Source organism: Brachionichthys hirsutus, chromosome 18 (assembly GCF_040956055.1).
Source record: "Brachionichthys hirsutus isolate HB-005 chromosome 18, CSIRO-AGI_Bhir_v1, whole genome shotgun sequence".
In the NCBI taxonomy this organism is placed as follows: Eukaryota; Metazoa; Chordata; class Actinopteri; order Lophiiformes; family Brachionichthyidae; genus Brachionichthys; species Brachionichthys hirsutus.
The window spans coordinates 1,441,511-1,462,912 of NC_090914.1; the positions used below are offsets into that span (position 1 = coordinate 1,441,511).

The window sequence follows — 21,402 nt, forward strand, 5'->3', positions numbered from 1 at the left end:
TGATGGATAACTTTATGCTAACTGTAGCCCTCATATATTACAGTAGCCTGATGGATAACTTTATGCTAACTGTAGCCCTCATATATTACAGTAGCCTGATGGATAACTTTATGCTAACTGTAGCCCTCATATATTACTGTAGCCTGATGGATAACTTTATGCTAACTGTAATCTGTGGTAAATCGTCCTTATTACTGTACCACAGAGTCGGAATAGTGACGGGCCAGTTAGCCTTTAGATAGCAGCATTTATACCGTAAGTACGAGTGAGGGACAATAAACGGGATTTACCGCTCCGTCCTCCTCGGTGTTGTTTTCTGTGGACTTCCAGGAAGCTGCGCGACGGACGGCGTGGATCAGAGCCGATTTGCAGCCTGTCGCGGTGCCTTCAGGGACTCGAACAAAAAAAAAAAGTTGATGACTTGTTGTTCTCTGATGGTTAAAATACAGCTTCAGATCTTTCTAACAAGCCCCTGATTGTCTCTGCGTGTAAAGAACTCGGTTTAATAACCCCGTGCGTAAAGTGTGAGATGTTTTCATCAGCATCACACACGCTCTCACGCTCACTCCGCTTGCGCGTACTGCTTAAACCGGAGCACAGCGTGCCAAAATGTCTATCTTCGCTTCAGTTAAAAGCGTCTCCAACTCGCTTCCTGTAAAGTTCCTCCTTTTTTCCGTGCCTCTTCCTTTTTGTTTTAAGTTTCTGATCGCGCAGAACAGAGGATCTCGTGCGCAGAGGTCATTTAAATATCATTTGTGTATGTAAATGAAGGCGTTCAAATGGCTACTCCAACATATGCGCTCAGTTCCACGTAGATTGGGACACACGTAGGAAATGTGCTTGGTTTACGCACGATTTCATACATCTGGATTTTTTTTTTTTTTGCGCAGGACGTTTTCTGGATTTGAGCGTAATCCATGTTTCAGTAGGAAATCCACGTTCAACTCTGTACATGAGGCCCATGCGCATCACCGGACTAACTTGAATGGATGACTTTACGCACCAAGAAGCCGTCCATGGCGCACAGCGCCAGCCGGTAGCCGGTTCCCAAGCAGGCTGCTACTCAGAATGTAGGAGTCGTGTTGTCGAACCATGCAGGCCGCCTCGCTGCAAGGTTTGTTAAATGCATTTGTCCAGATCAACACGATTGATCTGTACATTGATCGAATGGTTCATTCTTTACATCACACCATTACAGAAAGCAGCAGAAAAAGAAGAAGAAGATACTTCAGAAAAACATGACGCTGTCAGATAGCCGCTCTCATTTTATTTTAAAAAGGACAATTCAATAAATTTACATTCAGCAAATCCTACTTCCTTGTAATTGGGACGTTTGGATGAAATTGACTTGATTGAAGATCTCTCATCCGGGAGGCTGCTTCAAGTTCTTCTTCAGAGCTGAAGAAGCGCTGTTGCCCCACAGCAAGAAGGTCACAGGTTCAAATCCGACTTTGCAGCCTTTCTGTGTGGAGTTTGCATGTTCTCACCGTGTCTGCGTGGGTTCTCTCCGGGTTCTCTGGGTTCCTCCCACCACCAAAAAAAAACACGCTGATTAGATGAATTTGTTGCCTTAAAATGCCCAGAGGTGTGAATGATTCTGGTGTGTGAGCCTGCGATGAACTGGCGACTTGTCCAGGGTGTGCCCCGCCTCTCACTGGAATTCCCCACACGCGTTCCGGATGTTCACCAGCGTTGCCTGTTGGGCAGTGGGTGAATCATCCGAAGGAGAGAAACTTCAATCAACGCATATCAAGTTACGTTAATAGTAAAGGTTACAGAAATGCAGAGGTCTGCCCCAGAACGACTTCTACGTATCGTCTTTAAAAAGACGCCAGTAATGATATTGTGTTATTTTTGTGTTTATATATATATATCAAGTATATGTATACCCAGAGTGGGCGGCACCTGAATCGGATTCCCTTTAGGGCATCAGTTTGGCTGCTGATTTTGGTGTGAACACATCAGATCACATCCCTTGGGGGTGACTTTCGGGCAGGGCCTCGCCTTCCTGGTCGGTGGCAGGCCTCTTCTCAGAATCAGTCCCATTTGACATCGTTTTCAGGCGTTGATGTCTCTGGCCTCGGTCCTGACTCAGCAGTACACGGACCAGTATACAAGGTTGAAGAAGATGTACGAGCCGGGGAAAATCATCCGGGAGTATTTGTCGATCACATGCGTGTTCTGGATGATGTTAATGGCTCGCAGGCTCTTTTTCTTCTTCGTGGCGGCGGACTCGCTGCTCACTGACATATGCACCACCATGTGTTCAGGTTTTTCTGAAACCTCGTGCAGCTCCTCCTCCGGCGCCATAGGCTCCTCGGTGTAGCCGGCCAGGCTGTTGGTGTCCGCCTCGCTGTAGGTATCATCCAGCATGGTCATGGTTCTCGTCTGGGAGATGCCACAGGTGCAGGGCAAGGACTGACAACAAAGACACGCACAGAAAAATCATTAGTGGGTTTGTTGCTTTGGAGGAGCATGTTTACGCCCGTGCGTCAGTGCCCGTTGTCAATGGCTTCCTTTGTTGAGCCAGGCTACTACCTTTTCCGTCCTGCTAAATATGGAATTTAAATACAGAAATGTCCAAATATTTCTTAATTTCTGGCATCATCTTTTTTTTGAAACAATCTTTTCATTGATTCCAGGAAGCCTATGGTGGTGGTGGTGGGTTAGGGTTAGGGGCGGGGGCTCGACTGAATTCTTGTTTACTGTCAAACTTCAATATAAATTGACAGAGAAATATTAACAGTACTCATGTACAGTGCCATGTTGTAATTTGCAATGCAATCTGGATTTCCAGAGCCAGCCAATGATCCCGTTTGTAAAGCCCGCCAGTGATCAGCTGCCATCAAATCGCAAATACATCTTGACGCTTCCGTGACACGCCCCCCCTTTCTCGGTCACATTTTTCAAGGATAAAGATATTTTGATGACGAGCAAACAGAAGGGATAAAAAATATTTAAGCGAAATCGTTTTCATTACTCAGTTTGTAGGTTTTATGGCCGAGGAACTGAGAAAATATGCAAAGTGCAGCATTCACTTCAACCTGATATCAAAAGCAAACTAGAAAAACACTCAGCGAGTGCAGATCTCTGCCGGGCAGCTCAGTCCCCTCCTAATTGGGTTTACACCGTCCCCATGGGGATCTGGATCATCATCAAAAGGTTCTAAATTGTTCTTGGTATCTTTATACACCAACCCTGAAAAGTTAAAGTGAATCGGACTTGATGTGTATTTTTAACAGGTTTTTAAAACCAGTAATGCGGTTTTCAATGTTTTTTTCTTACGTCATTCTGGATCTGATCCGGATGAAATTTGATGGTGAGATTTGCTTATTTTCACAAGTTTACTGGCTTATTTTGCGTCTTTGACAGGTCAAGATTCGCAGGCAAATGCTACACAATATTATGATGATGATGATTATTATTACGTTCATATTGCAGTCCTGTGCTTTTTGACTGCATTCAAGTAGCAAACAAACCTGAGATCGCGTCTGCTCTCTGAGCTTGCGCTCCCGGCGGTCCTGCACAGTCGATAGGTAGTTGACGGCGGCATACTCCAAGACAGACAAAAAGACAAAAACAAAGCTGACCCAGAGATAAATGTCCACTGCCTTGATATAGGACACCCGAGGCATAGACGCATTGACTCCAGTGATGATGGTGGACATGGTCAGCACTGTGGTGATGCCTGAAAATAGATAGAACAGCAAGATTTAAATGTGCAGAAAGTGTTACATTCCCAGTGCAAAAAGCACATTGACCTTCATACGCCAATAAACTGAGTATGGCTAAAGTTACAGGGGCCAAACATGGCGCCTCCTGAAATATGATGCAACGTGGGCCATGCGGTCTGTAACAGTCAGCACGGCCTCCAAGATATTCAGTTGAGAAGTGAAAAAGTCAGAGCTGTGATTTAGGTACCGGTACTCACTAATACAACACGCTACTTAGAAGGAACAGGTAATCTGACAACAGCATCAAGTTTGCGGACATCACATCAGCGATTGGCCTCATCATTTCACACAGACATTTTTGACAAGCAATTTTTTTTTTACCCAAGGAAACTCTGGCTGGCACAGCCCGCCGGTCGATCCAGAACGACACCCATGACAGCATAACCATTAATGTGGCAGGAAAGTATGTCTGCAGCAGGAAGAAGAAGATGTGTCGTCGTAACGTGAAGTTGATATACAGACGATTGTACCAGCCTGCAAGCAACACAGAGCAAGAGAACAGTTTAGAGATGGGTGTACTGATAGACATTCAACTATTTACTGTATTCGCTTATACTGGATTTTAATAACTGGTACTGGAGTCATAATCTCCTCGTCCATACACGACTGGATGAAAATACACAAAACATATCTGGAGCCTCACGGCAAGCATGTCAGCATTTTCTGAAAGTACTGCAGAAGATGGAGAGGACTTCAGGTACCTCGGGTCAACAGAGCAGAGTGATGGAGAGAATGTGGAAAGGAGGTGAAGAATCGTGTGCAGGCAGGCTGGAACGGGTGGAGGAAAGTATCAGGTGTGCTCTGTGATAGGGGAGTGTCAGAGAGGATGAAGGGAAAGGTCTACCAAAGAGGACAAGGAGGGAAAATACCATGCTTTAACAATGTGCACCTGTGCTGCTGTAGAAAGCCAGGCGAGACGTGGTGTGGAACTTCTGGATGAGGAACTGTGATAAGGAGATGTGATCATCTGTGCTGAGTGACTCATCCCCACTCTTCCAATACAGCATCAGATCTTCATCTGTGTAGGCATCTGCAGGACAGCACAAGGTCCAATCAGCTCTGACCAGAATGAGAAATAATATACTGTAATGTCTCCCAGCATGTTTACTGTGAACCTTTATGTGGTCTTTATGGCCTGTGATCTTCTTCGTGTATGAACGACTTTGTTATCTTCGCTCAGATAACTGTATAAATTAAATTACGGTTCATTCTAACAATTATAATGACCTCAATCGTCTGGTCTGCAGCCGCTTTTATGCACCTTGCTGGTCACGGGTTTTTGCTAGAGACTATCCAGATGACTACGGGCAAGTGAACACCCCGCACGTTAATTAGAACAGATTAAAACATCTAATGGTGAAGTGCTGTTTCATCTTAATTGGGATGGCGCTTTAGGACAGGTTGTTGGTTTATTTGTTTTATTAGCAGTACAATTAGAACGAGTACTCACAGCTCTCCAGCTCCAGTGAGCAGGACTGAGAATCCAGAGGGAAGCGGCTGAAGTCCATGTTGCAGGCTGCCGTCACCGTCACTCTGTCCAGCAACGGCATGAGCAGACACTTATTTTTAGGTTAAGGTTCATTCTCTCCATATGCATGTGATATCAGTGTGTATATTTACGATGATGCTTCGTTACAAAAGTATTTAAGAAACGCTATTATACCCTATTATGATAGGCTAAAATGTATGTACTGAAAATATTCTGAAAGAAATGTAATCACTGAAATGCTACAGACCTCAAGCTATAGAGGACATGCCCATCAGGAAAGACACGCAGCATGATGTTATCAGTGGTGGTATCATGGATGAAGGACCTCTTAGAATGCACAAAGAACACATCTGGGACCCAGATCTTTTTCACCAGGCGACCATCAAATGTCATGCTCTTGTTGGTGCTGCTGGTGAACGACAGGCGCTCATCCTTCCAGTAATGCCTCAGGTACAGGGTCATAGTGAAGTCCTGGTGGGGTTAAAGGAGAACAGCGTGAGAAAGCGTGTCAAAACCACAGAGATGTGTGAACAATCATCAAACCAGATGACTGACCCTCAATCCATTTATCAATAAGAGGGGCACAAGGAGCGCGTGCACGCCTAAGTCAACAGCTCATTATACACACCCACCAGCAGAGGGCTGTAAAACTCTGAAAACGCTCTGAATGCTACTCAAGCTGCAGAATAAGCCATGAATTTGCCAAATGATTTGAAGGTTCTCCATCATCCTGCTGACAAGCAGGCAAACAAATCAGAAAATGAAGTACGGAATGGAAGAAAAGTCAACAACAACACAGACAGACAGACAGACAGACAGACCTCTTCTTTATGCCGTGTATTTTAATGTGTATTTTCGGTATTAGGGAACTGACAAATAAAGCCACTTTGACATTGAGGTCTTTCAGATCAAGCTTGTGCCTCAGAAAAAATATGCACTAACACTTTCATCTTAAAGGCTACACAGGAGATATTAGATCAATAGTATCTCTCCAGAGCTTCTGCAGGCTTAGATGTTGCCATGCCAGCAACATGGAGTCAGTCTGGGTTGTTTTTCTATCATTAATAAATGATTTCAGATGATCAGATGTGGGGAGCAGAGCAAACTCTGGGCACCTGTAGTGTCTCCTCCCCGGGGGAAGTTTTCTTGTTTGTTTGATTTAGATTTTCTAATAAAATGTGATCCTCACCATGTCAACTTCAGAAATGCTGTCCAGACTCTCCACCTGGACGTCCACTCCGACTGGGATAGCGGGACCTGCAAAAAAAAAAAAAGAGGAACTCGTTAGCAAGCACGAGTCAAAGAATATACTTGGAGAAACATTACAATTAATGCCAGAGTAGGAAATGGTGACAACATTCTTGTCATCTTGGGACAGTCCTAAAAAGGTCAACTATCTATTTCCCCTGGCGTCATTGCCACACTTTGGACCTACTGTTAGGTTAGACAAAGCGTAACGCGTCCCAAGTGGTTATGGAGGCAAAACGTCGGGCTTGGGGGGAGAAGGACTACCGGTCGGCCTCGAAGAAAGTCTAGCAAACCATCCGGGGCCTCAGGAGGGGAAAGCGACGCTTCACTAACACCGATTACGGTGAAGCTGCTGACCTCGAGGGCTGGATGAGATTCTGCCTGAGTATCTCAAGTCTCTGGATGTGAAGGGACTGTCCTGGTTGATGCGTCTCTGTCACATCGCATGACAGTCGGGGACTTCCCCACTTTCCTCATGTCTTTGATGACGCTGCTAACAGATGGCTGCTCCGGCCCCAAACGCCGGTGAGCTGGGTGCGTCACACCCAGAATACGTTGCGATGTAAGCAACAATGGCGACCTATATACGTGCAAAATACGTTTTTACAAAAATACAACAAATGGAAATTATTTTTGACAATTTCATTTTATAGTTGTTTTACTGACAGCAAAATAAAATCATATAACACGCCATTATTTTCGGGGTTCCTTTAATATTTTACGATTCATAGTTTCATGTAAACATTTAATATAGTAATAGTTTTATAGATTCTCAGTACAATATCTAAATATAATAATAATAATAAACTGTAATATATGGTAATAATAATAGTAATCTGAAGTGTAATATGTAGCCTCACAGCGAGAAGGTACCGCGTTCGATTCCGTTGTGTGCTGAGTTTGCATGTTCTCCCCCCTGTCTGGGTCCAAGGGTCTCTCCGGGTTCTCCGGGTTCCTCCTGCTACCTAAAACATGCAACTTATGCTAAACTGTCTGAAGGTGTGTGTGTGTGTGTGTGTGTGTGTGTGAGATTATCAGCATACCGGGTCAAAAGCACACAAAGTATTGAAAAGTAGAAAAATTGGGAAAATATAAATAACCATAAACATGGGACAGCCAGCAGTAAATAGATATGTATATAAGTATGTGTGTAATTATGTATTGCACTGTTGGCTGTTGCTATTTCCCATCCTCTGTCTTCCTGTTTCTCCTCCGCCCCAGCGAGGAGCTGTGCAGTAATTTTCCACACACTATCCTCCTCCTGCAATCAGCTCATCTCTCATCAGCCCTCACTCGACACATTCTCTGCTCATGTCCCTGCCAGATACTCTCCAGCACTCCTGTTCTCATTCCGGTTCATGTGTACCTGCCCCTGCTTGCCTTTGGATTCCACCTGTCTGCGTTGTGACAGGCAGCCCGTGTCTATTTTTATGTTGTATGAACACTGCTCGGCTGCTTTTCAGGACAGCCGTGTACCTCTGGGAGTTGAGATTGCACTTTCTATTCCTCTCACTGCTCCATAAGGTCTGCGAAACTCCGTGTGGAACCGCCTCCATATGCAGGCAATGCACACTGACCACAGAGCTAAAAGCGCTTTGAACCACTTTGCATCATTTAGCTATAAAGTCTGTAATCCAAGGCGATTATCAGAGACGCTAAACGCAAGATTAAAGTCACCAGAGCTTGTAAAATGAGGGGCCGTCGAGGGACCGCTTCATTTGGGATTACTCTACACTCGTTGGGACAATACCGTCAAATGGGCTGCATTTCATACTCCAATAGACTCTCAAGAGTCCTGAAGTAATTGAGTATAAATGTATTCATTAAGAGGTCCAAGAGTAGCAAAGATCAGAGCACCTCTCCTCTGATCAAAACGTTTAATTATACCATCCTTACATGTTAACGTTCAACTGATGATGATGAATATATTTATTAGATAGAATGTTAGAGTACAAGTACAGTCAAACAGTAGCATGTATTACAGTACAAGTACAGTCAAACATCCTGTCTAAGAGGAGCATTTCTAAAAAGCCCTTGCGGTCTTGTTTCCGTTGAAAGTCCTTCGTACATAAATCATCGACATTTAACAATACAAATAAAACTAATATTAAATTACTCAATTGATGTAAAATAACAATAAATTAAAAAGACACATACTATGTACAACGTAGGTGGACAAAAAAAGGGGGGGCGGGGGGGATTGATCCGGAGAGAGTCGTGATGACTATCTCTGTTTCTGCCCCCTGAAAGGTGTATTTTAGGGCCGTTTTGAATGAGGCCAAAACTTTATGATTAATAGTTTCATGTAGACATTGAATATAGTAATAGTTTTGTATAATGCTGAATTAATGTGTGGTTTTATTCAAATATATTCTCAGTACAATAATTATAATATATATATAAATATAATATACTGTAATATTGTATATCGTAATAATAATAATTGTAATATGCAGCCTCACAGCAAGAAAGTACCGAGTTCTCATGCATGTTCCTCCCTCTACCAAAAACATGCAACTTAGGTGACTTGGTTACGCTAAAGAACTGTCTGAAGGTGTGTGTGTGTGTGTGTGTGAATGATTGTCTGTATATATGTGGCCTCTGATGAACTGGCGGCTTGTCCAGGGTGTAGCTTGTGGACAGAGATAGGCTGCAGTAGATCCCGCGACGCAGATAAGCGGTCAAGAAGAAGAACGAATGAATGAATGGATAAATATAATATAAGAACTATTCTTTTAAAAATGTTTTGTCCCTGTCTGTTATTTTTTGCCGACACTAGATGCACTTTTACAGGATCGGTTCTCCTTCCTTTTTGTGTGTCTGTACTCCAGTCGGGACAAAGTGTCATTTGCAGAGTAACAGCTGCCTGGTGGCGTAACAGACTGCAGCCTGTGCTAATCTGAACTGTAAGCAGGAGAACCCGCCACCAGGTTAATCCGGTCATCGCTGCTGGAGTGGGCCTGACACGCAGATAGCCACAGAGCTATGCTAGATTGATGCTCACGCCAAGATGTGAGCAGCTCGAGCTATGTGTCAGTCACCCTCAATGTAAGCCCACGTCTCCAGATGCTATGGAGATGCTGCTGACCAATCCACAGTGAGCACTGCTTAAAACCATAGCTGCTAAAAAAGGAAACAAATTGTGGTGCTTATTTTTGCATTCCTATGACACACATTTGGTCATTATATCGATTATATCTCATTTGATTTTGGCCATTTAAGTTGCTGCAATCAAGGTCAAATGAAAGGGGTGGCAGGGGCTCAGTTGGTTGGGCCTTGGTTTGACAAGCGGAGAGTTCACCGGTTCAAGTCCCGGGCCAGACAAAATTTCAAGTGGATCAGGCGAACTGTCATCTAAGAGATGTGCAGGGATTTTAAATAAATAAGAATTTCAATGGGGACTTTCTGTATGCGTGCAGGACAGTAATGTAATAAGATACCTGCAACTGCACCTTTGAGTTTGTCACCTCAAGTAAATCCTCTCCAATGCCAAGTCTCCACATTTCACGTAAGGCATGCTGTTGCTTCAGTATGCATTGAACACCAGCCCGTAACTTGAAACCAAGCCCATGCATCAAATGACTGACAGAGATTGCCTCCATCTCTCTTCACTGTGGATTAGCATCAAGCTTAATGTGTTATCTCGCCAAAGATTAAGCGCAATAAACCACGTTAACCCCAATCTTCATGCCGTCCGCTGAAAGAGATGCATCTGATTCGGGCCACGCAGTTCTGAATGTGTATGCACTTAAACATTTACATGAACATATTTATCAGAATGACTTTGTGAGATCAAGGGTCAATTCTGATGGTTTCCATCTTTGGACATGCGTTTAAAGTAGGTAGAGACTGCCATGGGCAAGAAGGGTCATGACTGACCCATCACACCCTGGTAATGCATGGTCACTTCAGGTCCCTTGGGAGCCAGACCAACAGATCGGGGAGGCAGAAGGGAGGAGGTCAAAGTATGGAAGGAGAGAGGAGGGACAAGTGCCAAAATAAAACAGGAAGTGGGAGAAACACAGACACAAGACAAAAAAAACTAAACATAACCTAGCATAATTTCCTGGACATGACATAGACCTCCCTTTTTCTGGACATATGTATTTATACCATTTACCTAAAGGATAGTATTTTTAACAGATTTTTGAATCTGTAAATGTTTTCAATGTTATTTATTTATTTTATTTATTTATTTGTTTGTTTGTTTCAAGCAGAATAAAAATTAAAAAACAAAACAAAACAATATAATACCTTTTCGTGTACAAGAAACCATATATCGACCAAAAAAAAACAAAAACCCAACAATATGTTTTAACAATGTTAAAATGTAATGTTATTTCCTAATATCATTCTGGATCCGATCCAGATGAAATTTGGTGGTGAGATAGAGATCCCCGCCCTACATGACTGGGTCAAATCCCATAAGCATCGGTCAATTGACTGCAATGTTACAGAAAATGTCTGATCCATAATCCAAGAACTCTTCCAGATCAACACCAAAATTGTATCAACTGTTCCTGGTAAGATTCCCAACATTTCCTGAATATTTCCTCAAGATCCGCCCACGAGTTTTTGCTGTTTGTCAGAAGCATGCAATAAGTTTGTTGTACTTTATAAAAAGCAACCAATCAAACTGTCCTCGGAAGTAACCAGGGCCTCAAAAGGACTTCAACACACACATAAATATAAGCAAACCCCAATAAATAATGATGTCATTGTGGGAACAGCCCACCTTACCTCCAAACGCTGGCCTCATCGTAAAGTCATGGTCATCCACTTTGAGCAGATGCTCCGTCTTAATTTTGCGAGATTTGGTCACATCTGGGGGCTTCTTTTTCAAGGAGCTGTAGGAAGACACAATTCACCGTCAGAGGGGGCGTCGACAGAGCGACTACACTTTGGTGTAGAAAAGACGAAAAGCTCCGATATTGGAGAATACTGATTCAAAATAGTTCGGAAAAAAGCGGCAGTTTTGGGTTTGTTTTTTAAGAGCACAATAGTCTTATTCTTCTACGATGAACTGGCAGCTTGTCCGGGGTGTGCCCCGCCTCTCCTGGGATAGGCTCCAGCACGACCCGTGACCCGGTAACGGACAAAGCGGTTCGGAAGATAAATGAATGATTAGTCTTATGGACAGGGGTTTAAACCGTCTTAGAATCTGGATGTTCTGCTCGTCACACACACACACACACACACACACACACACACAGAGTTGAGCGGCGAGAGCAGTTTGTGGTGCGGCTCGAAACATCTGTTCAGTATTTTTCCCTCTTATAAAGTTAACTTGTCGTATTATCGCGGTCAGAAAATGTTCCGTCTTTAGGGCTCTGCCACACAGTGGTTGTTGATGTATGATGCAGCGCTAAAACAGTTAGCTCGCCGCACATCGCCGGCGCACCATCTGTCGTTAATCCGGCGAGTTCATCCCACAGCAACTTCATTTCAGTTACACATTTGGAAACCCCTTCAGAGATTTCCTTTCCTGTGGTTGTGCCATGCGTTGATTTTAATCCCAAGAGTTCCTCTGTAACACAGAGATTTGAAGACTGACAGCTGGGCAGTATTTGTGCCGCAGCTCTCTTAATATTCATTTGCAGTTATAAGTGAATTTGTTTTGGTTGTACGAACTCATACACTTCACTTTGTCTAAAAGCCTTAAAGCATATATTTAATATATGTTTAATATTATCAGCCATCTTGTTTTAAGTGATTTACAGACTACAAGTGAGCAGAGCTGCCGCATTTCTTTTCGTTATGTTTTCCCATCCTTCTGTTTGAGGATTGTCGATGAACTCCGCTCGTACTGGCGTGCCCAAACACTTACGCGGACACCACGGCCATGTCGATCTATAATTTCATGCTCCGTCGTCATGCGTCTTTTCTTGTCACTGCCATCCTCACCACTCGCTTTCGCTTATAAAGAATACTCACAGATGCAGCCAGAATCAACTAAATAATGGAAACACATCGCAGAAGACGAGTACGGAAGGCGGTCAATACCTGAACCGAACGAGTGAAGCAGTGTCTCAAAGCAAAATATTGATCTCGGAATGTGGCATCACTCGATATATGCGATCAGCCATAATCTAGAACTGCTTGGTCCCAAAACTTGACATAAAACCTGATATATGCGCCACTGTAGCCAGTCTTTTTTGACAATCTGTGTGGTCCTCCTAAATCTCGAAAGCTCAAAAACCCAGCAGAAAAGCATATTATGAGAAGAAAAGCGTGACGTGTGTCTCCCAGAGACTCACAACAGCGTTTTCTGATCATTCTGCAATCAGCAAAACCAAGTTGACTGTGAGATCCTCTGAGGCCCGTTGGGTTTGAGCAGTTTGTTCTTATATAACTGCACTTCATTTGATGATGATGATGAATTCATCCTTAACGCCTGACTATCATCATTACTGCTTGCTCATTATCTACAACATGTCATCTTCGTTAGAAAGCCATCTAAATCCACCTGTGGCCAAACCTCATTTAATGAACACAAAGTTCACATTTGAATGCTAAGGTGCGGCGACAGTTCCATTTCAGGTTAGAACTTCTTCTTCATTGGTAAAGGAAAATGATTTTAATTATCATACGAGTCCGTAGCATCCTAAACGCATCAGCTCGCTGCTGCGTGAACATCATGAAGACAAATCACAGAATGTCTGTCTTTAACTTACCTGCCATGTTTCTGGGTGTCCACGGTGCCCGTCCATCTCCGCACCCGGTGACCGTGCCTATGGCATTCACCGGTAATGGCCAGACATGGGAGTAAAATCAGTAGTTTGATCATAGAAGGCATCGTGACGGCGCAGATCCACAGGTGTGTCCCTTGGAAGCCCTCGTAATTTGTTTTAATCCAGCAGAATTCAGGTGGCAGCGCATGATTCTCAGCCGAGGACGCGCCTCAGTCCATCATCACTCTCCTCACAAGGCTGCAGGAGAGGGAATGTGTGTGTGTGTGTGTGTGTGATCACACACTGTCTGCACTTATCCTCACGAGAGAGGGGGAGGGCGAGAGAGAGGGAGTGCGAGATAGTGAGGAGGCAGACGGAGACAGAAAAAGAGAGACAGAGGGAGGGACAGGGCGAGGGAGAGGCTGAACATCTGTAGCCTACATACTACCCGCCTCAAAACACCCACCCACACACACACACACACACACACACACACACACACACACACACGGGGGGATTATTTGCAGCCTGGTATGACACAACGGCAGAGGCAGATTATTGGTCCCTGATGTAAATACAAACCTCATCACAGAATCCACCATTTCCACGTAGTGCCAGGTTGAGGCCAGGATTTACCAGTTCAAACCGAGTACTGGTTTGATTTCCAGCTCCCCGCCATCGGGAAGTTTATCACTCGTTTCGGTTCTGCGTTCACACTGTGAAACTTCCTGAGCAGCATCACGTGGTTGAAAGGGCCGCTCGTCGATTGGACAAAGCAGGAGGGGAAATCCCTCCCTCCCGGCCCGGAAAAACAACAGTATGCATGGAGCATACTGTGTTTGGGCCGGTGAGCTTTCACACTGTATACGAACCGAACCCGGATTCACTTGCAAGCAAATTGTTTTCAGGCGGACCAGAGTTCGCTTGTTTGATCTGCACCAGAGTTCGGATGAGCTTTCACACCTGCCCAAACGCAGCGGACTATCCGAGGAAACGAACTCTGGTCCGTTTAAAGGGGACCGAACAGGCGAGTGTGAAAGCAGCTTCACTCTCGCCTATACCACGACCTTTCAGTCACCAACCTCCTTTAAGCTGCTCCCTGATATATACATATACACATATAGATATATATAAAGCGCTTACATGGGGTGTGTGATTGTTTATTTACCATCAACTTTTCTTTTCTTTTTTTCTCGGATGAGCTCTTTCAGTGATGTAAAATAAATGATTGCATAGGAGGATTGTTCCAGTCCTTGAAACAAACACATGACGCAATACGGAGTGTGTGTGCATTACGAGAGTGTAACCACGAGAGTGTATGCCACAGGGGACTTTAGCCTCTCTTGGGTGGCTTCAGCCTCCAAACCACAGAAGACGGGCACAGACAAGCTCACAGACAGCCACTAGAAATAGGACTTGTGTCCGTGGGCGTGGGTTAACGTCTGTAAGGGAGAGGCCACTCTGATTGGTGGCAGTTCGGAGTTAGGATGGGGCTTTTAAATTTCAAGTTTAACAGAAATATTTGAGTGATGTGTAAATGTTTATCCTGCCTGTGGGGGTTGTAATTCACAAAGCACAGGGTCAACAGATGAAGTCTTTCATATTGCTGTGTCGACATTCATTCTGTTTAATTAACTGCCTGTTAAAGTCGAGAGATTGGCCGAAGCTTTCTGTAACGGTGACAGCACTACACAAACGATGAGTAGCAGACAGAAAGTAGTACAGGCATGGAATATAAATCAGGATCTATTAAACACTCGTATGGCTGCAGGGACAAAGGATCTTCTCTTAGTTCAGCACACTGAGATGTGTCTCTCACCTGTAGGCGCATCCAGTCTGCTGCTCATCCTGAGTGAGTTTAGCCCCCTGCATGAAACACAGCGTGCCTTCTTTCCCAGATCGCCGATTCACCTGCATGTTTTATGACTCATTCTGTTCCCCGGGAGGCAGCAGGGTGACGCAGTAGTGCGTGGGTTCTCTCCCGGTTCTCTCCCGGTTCCCTGGCTTCCTGCCACCACCAGAAACATGCAAAGTAGGTGAATTGGTTACCGATTAAGCGGTTCAGAAGATGAATGATCAGTCTGATAGAACACATACACTCACACAGCATGGCACTGCAAACCTTCAGACTTCTCTTGAAGAAGAAAGAGGTGGCTCCGCCCCATCTTGTACATCTTCTCTGTTTTTGAAGACCAAATGAAGTCAAGATTCTCATCCATGTACTTGTACTTGGATGCATTAATGACCTCGCCATCCATGCCAAACGTTTTAAGTGCCAGAATGTTGTCTGTTCAATTCTCAGTCGGGTGCGTTTTAAGCCTTCCTTGAGCAGTCACGGCAACAATACAAATATTCTGCATGCACAAATATTCGCCCGACTTTTATGACTATGAATAATGAGGACACTAACTGAAACTGCTGCAAAGAAATAAAGCAATATCACAGACAATGCTTTCTGCACACCTGGTATAAGCTCACCTTCACAAGGGTAGACAGACAGCACGCTGGGTTTATTCATATTTTATCACTTATACCCGGACCCGAGGTGTTGGTACAGTTTACAGGAGAATCGTAAAAGAAAAGCACCTCAGTAAAACAGATGCTGGATTCGACTAAACACTTTCTTATACTCATTCAATGTCGCGTCTGTGGGCTGAGAATAGCTACGGTGATTGGAGTACCACGCCCATCAACACACACATGTGATGGAGATTATGTTGTTTGCAACCTTGGCCACCCCCCCCCCCCCCCCCCCAGCAGAGCCATAACAGGTAAATAGTCACTTTAGGTCAGATGTGGCCTGCTGAGGTTCAAAGCTGTGGTGCCTCAGATGACTCAAACTGGTCCAGAGTAGCCTCACCGGGCCCGAGGGGGGGCCTCGTGACCGACCACGCGTGTCCCCGACCAATATTACACAGAGCACAGAAGATACTCAACAAAGCATTTTGGAAACGCACTTGAAAGTTAAAAGAAAAAAAAAGAAAAACAGGTTACCTGTACTTCAAATTAAGAAATGTATTTTTATTTTTATGGTAAAATTACACAAATTGAAGAAATATAATGCAATTCACAGTATTTAACTAACTTGTAACACAAGAGTAATAAACGTGGGATTACTATTATATATTTTTTGGCATCCCATAAAGGACATGGGAACATGAGGAATTATTTTTGTTGCTTACTTTTCAATATTTACCATTTGTCTGTCTGTCTGTAAATGTCTAGGAGCGTTGACATGGTGGTAGTGGGCTGCCAGTGACTATTTGTGACAGTATGCAGTACTGCAGTACTGCAGTACGGTTGATCAGGTCCCTTTTCAACAGGGTCTGTATTTTTGACAAGAAGTCCGGAGTGATCTTTTCTATTTTGAGCCCTCTATTTGAAATTATTTTTATGGAGGAAACCTGAAAACAGGTGCAAGGATTGTGACCTTGTCGCTCTGTGACTTTCGACTGCAAGTGTCCCCTGGACATTGTTTAGCCGAATGTGAGGCGGCAGGGATGAGACAATCCCCGAGGCTGCTGTCCTCTACTCGCAGCACGTGAGGGCAGCAGTGGGCGAGTTGGGAACCGGAGGCTATATGACATGTAAAACATGCTCTCACAAAGCTCAGCAACTATCCTGCCTGTGAATCTGTGTTCCCGCCCCCACATATGGGTTGAACCCTGGTTAATGGCAGTAATAGAGCATGCGTACCAGATACTGAATGAGGTTTCACCATCGGCCTCACCCTACTCATCAGGCGGTTTTGCCATAAGTTTATTGAGGCAGAAAAATAATCATCGTCGATAACCTCCCATATTCAGGCTAATGCTTTAATAACAGCGGAAGCTACTGCCCTTCTGGCCTCTCGGTACCCGTCCCTGGGCAGATCGCCGTGCCAACCAGACCTCCCGATGCAGTGTGTGTGTGAGCGTGAGAGTGGGAGAGATCCACATATAATGTCAAAATGGCTTTGACCTTTGACGCCCTCCCAATTCTGTCCTCTCCTCTCCCAATAAATAGGATTATATTAATTAATTAATTATTAACGTAATATAAAGAATATAATATCATATGTAACAACGTGACTCACTGAAGAATAACAGAAATCCTTAAAGTTTGGTCAGTTGACAAACAATTTTTTTACCAAACCAAAACCAATGCATATACACACATATACATATTTTCAAAGCCTATAAAAAAATTACATTTGTCCTTACTTTTGGTTTCTTAAAACATGCTGCTCTTCTCAAGTCAAATAGTCAAACTAATGCGATAATTTGACACACTTATATTATATTATTTATAAAAATGATATATTAGAATCTCTCCCTCTCTCTCATTCCCCACCCATCCAACCGGTTCAGACACTATGAGCCTTAGGTTCTGTCCAAGGTTTCTGCCTGTTAAAGGGAAGTTTTTCCTTGCCTCCATTGCCAAAGTGCTTGCTCTTGTGGGTCACGTTGTGTTCTGTCTTTGCCTGCAATAAAGTGCCATGAGACAACTTTCTGTTCTGATCTGGCGCCTTAGAAATAAAAATGAATGGAATTGCCTCCTCATGTCTCCTGTCTGCACAACCACCTGGTCCTTGACACTTTTTTGATGGGTTAAGTTCTGATGTCAACAAACAGACTCGACAAAGTCTCGCCCTTGCGGTCAGTCAAGCTGTGGTTGCATTGGGTTATGCCTGTGGTTGCATAACCCAATGATCCTGCTGGGACAAGGGACGTTTGACCTGATCGAATGAAATCAATAGTTCATTGACTGTCAGCACAGATGGAAACCTAATCAAAGGGCCTGCAGGCACGGCTGGTCTTTTAATGCAGCCCAGCACCAGTACTACAATTCTGTTTTGAACTTGGCCTCAAGGACTACGAGGAATTTGTAATAGTTTCAGTCTCCGTATGTGCAGTCTACAGAATTTATGAACATTGTGAAGACATTTACAAGAGAAAGATCTCCGACTGATCAGCTGTACTCCATCAGTGGGGCTTGCATACTGTCTACTACAGTGTGTATTAATAATACATCTTGTCTGCTACAGTACATACTATTGCATACGCCACCAGTGTATACTGCACAGTGTCTAAAACGGTGCACAGTCTCTTAGGGTGTACTGTGTAGATTTATAGATGAATGGTTGTCAGTATCTTGAGGCTGCGCCGCCCTAGAGGCCGCTGGAAGTGAGACAAGTCGAGAGGTTTAAATTTAACCAAGGCACTGACTAGCTGTCACACTCCATCCTTGGGGACCGGAGGGTGGCTGGTTCAAGATTAATCACAGAGTGGAATGAAGGCTGATGTCTCTCCCTCTCTCTCTCTCTCTCTCTCACCCTTTCTGTCTGTATTCAGCCCTATACGTGAAGAACATGCTTGTATTGAGTGAAAGAAAATGTCCCCATGTGTGATAATAAAAGGATGGAAAGTCACCTGATAATCTTAATATGAGCATACAATTCTTTTTTTTACTGTATTTATTTATGGAAATATATTTTCCTCAGTCAGGGCAGCACAGTGGTGCAGTGGTTAGCGATGTTGCCTCACAGCAAGAAGGTCACACTTTGAATCCGACTTGGGGCCTTTCTGTGAGGAGTTGGTATGTTCTCCCGGTGACTAGGTGGGTTCTCCGGCTTACTCCCACCATCAAAAACATGAAATTTATAACTTCTCCAGATTATAATGCTTCATCGCTGCTAAGTACTCTTCTATGCCCATCTAATCCAAGTAGGAATCATCACTGCAATACTCTGTTGGATTGAATTTACACTGCAAGGTCCCGGGCATTCACTAATGCATGCAAACGAACTGGCATGCATAACCCCCCCCCCCCCCATTCCAAATGTAAAACTGATTGCAAGATGGGATTGAACCAGCAGCTTTTTATTCAAATGTAATTTTGATATGTGATATTGATGCCACCGGTTGGAGTTGGCACTGTGTTGCTGTAGGGAGGGGGGTTGGGGGTTATTGTCCAGTCAGGAGATGATCAATGCTCACATCCTGTGAACCCTGCATGTAGCACGGCAGAGAGCTCACCAACACACCAACACGACAGCACAGCAGTGGGATGTGGACTGGACTATGGGACGAGTACAAGAGGACCCTCATCACCTCCATGGGGTAGCCAAAAAGACACGGTTGGCTCCTGCGATTCAAATACGGCCGTGATGAAGTCCATGTGCAAAGAGGGGGACTCACCAGTAACAAGTGCTGTAAGTGCTGATGAAATGCGACTGCGTTTGTTTCTCTTTACCCCAAACCTTCTGACGGAAAATGACTTAATGTGCACCATTCATAGTTACTACGTTGTTACTACGTTGTTACTGCGTTGTTACTGCATCGTTACTACGTTGTTACTACAATGCTGCACAGCTGAGGTTTGGTGCCGGTTTGAGACTCTGGGTTGTCTTGTGTTTTGCACATCATTATTAAACAGCAGCATATTTGAAAAGAGGATAGTAACACAAATCTCAAATGATTTACTTGCAACATCACCAGATGTTTTGATCACATTGTTTCGGAGCGCGGAAAAGAACAGCTGTGGCTCAAACATCTGAGATGCAATCATATTTTTAGGAACTAACCGTCTCCAAATAGCTTCATGCTACAGTCAACCACAGATTATACAGTAATGTCTCCTAAAAGGTCACATTTTAGTCGATAGGATCACAAGAATCCAAGGGCTCTGTGACAGCAGCCATTGCTGCGTATGCCCTTAAACACAGCCCATGCAGTGAACACCGAATCTCACCTTCGTCAGATGATAATTCTGATATTCTCTACATCCTCAACCTCTTCATCGTTTCCTTTTTCCGGAATGCCATAATCCACATAATCCCTTTGTTGTAAATAACGTGCATCACAATGTCAGACAACAATTCAGCTTTTCAATTCTTAATATTTTTGGGCCTGACCAGGCTTTTGGTTCCGTGCCTCACTATTTCATTATGTAGGCTGTGCAACACCGAATTACAGTTACTCCACTCAAACATAAGCCTGAATCCTTGAACACCTAATTTTAGGACAATAGGAGTTCAATGCCATCGGTTTTACGAGACATGCAGGTTTGGTGGCGCAGTGGGTAGCATTGTTGCGTCACAGCAAGGTTGGAGTCCTTTCTGTGCGGAGCTTGCATGTTCTTTTCGTGTCTGCGTGGGCACAACGGATTTCTCCCACCTCTTAAAACATGCAGCTTATAGCTGAACTGGTTAGGTGGGGCTCATTCTGGTAATATTTAACTTGCATTCAGCAAAATTCAGGCTGCCTAAGAATTTATTTCACAAAGCCGACGGTGTTTATCTTTCTCTCCATCTAGTCACACCATTATAGGTACTAATGTGCCCCTTCACTATCTTGTATGCAGACACTGCATTTCTTATCAACTCAATCCAATGGCATCCTGCAAGCATAAAGTAAATGCCCTATGGAGGTAATAAGAGAGAGATTATTGAAAGGGTCCAAAATAAATTTGTTTTGTTTGGAACATTGACCCCAATTTCACCTGGATCTGTTTCCTGAGGTATTAAAGATAAAACGAGGGAATCTGAGACGACACATAGAACAGGAGAGCCTGAAAATACTGAGGAACCAGAGAGGATGTTCTAGCAGAGAACCGTCAGAGCGGCAGGAGCTGATCAGGTGAGACGTGGAACAGGTGCGACTCGATGCCTCCGCAGCTGTGCAGGGCAGAATTCAACCTGCAGCAACAGTCACCATAGCAACCCTCACAATTAGGATTTTAATGTTGAATTTTTTATCTCCTGACCTCATTCTGGATCAGATCCAGAATTGAATTCAATGCATATTTTACAAGCCTTCATCATAAATAAATGGAAAAACCGGATCACGACAGTATCCGCATTCCGCATCCGATCTGGATTAACTTCAGTGATGAGATAGAGCCCCCCCCCCCCCCCCCACACACACACACACACACACACACATCGGTCAATAATCCACCGAGATATTGAGGAACAATTTTTGAAGATCCATTGACTGCAATGTTACAGAAAAATTGAAAGTAATCCAGAATCCAGGATCAACACCAAAATGTATTCAACTGTTCCTGGTCGGATTCCCAATATTTAAATTGTAAATGAGAAAATCCGGATATGTTTGAGTACTTTGAGTACAAGTGCACCCCCATTTTTCTACTAGGGGTGCACTTAATACCAGATTTATTGTTTGAAATGTTGCACACAAGCGCTCATGATCTGCACTTCCTGTGTGTTTCTCCACAGTTTGACGACATGCTACTCTGATGTGGTGAGAAGCTGACC

The 21,402-nt window shown here is 44.0% G+C and overlaps 1 protein-coding gene across 1 annotated transcript; it reads right to left on the reverse strand.

Moving 5' to 3' along the window:
- Window positions 1–2,071: 2,071 nt before the first annotated feature.
- gabrr2a (gamma-aminobutyric acid type A receptor subunit rho2a) lies at window positions 2,072–13,282 on the reverse strand. Its single transcript, XM_068751581.1, has 9 exons — window positions 13,146–13,282; window positions 11,212–11,318; window positions 6,413–6,480; window positions 5,471–5,694; window positions 5,185–5,267; window positions 4,624–4,764; window positions 4,056–4,208; window positions 3,480–3,688; window positions 2,072–2,418 (listed from the first exon to the last, which is right to left on the reverse strand). The coding sequence occupies exons 1-9, from the start codon at window positions 13,265–13,267 to the stop codon at window positions 2,092–2,094; spliced, it is 1,434 nt and encodes a 477-aa protein (XP_068607682.1). The 5' UTR covers window positions 13,268–13,282; the 3' UTR covers window positions 2,072–2,091.
- Between the last annotated feature and the right edge of the window lie 8,120 nt (window positions 13,283–21,402).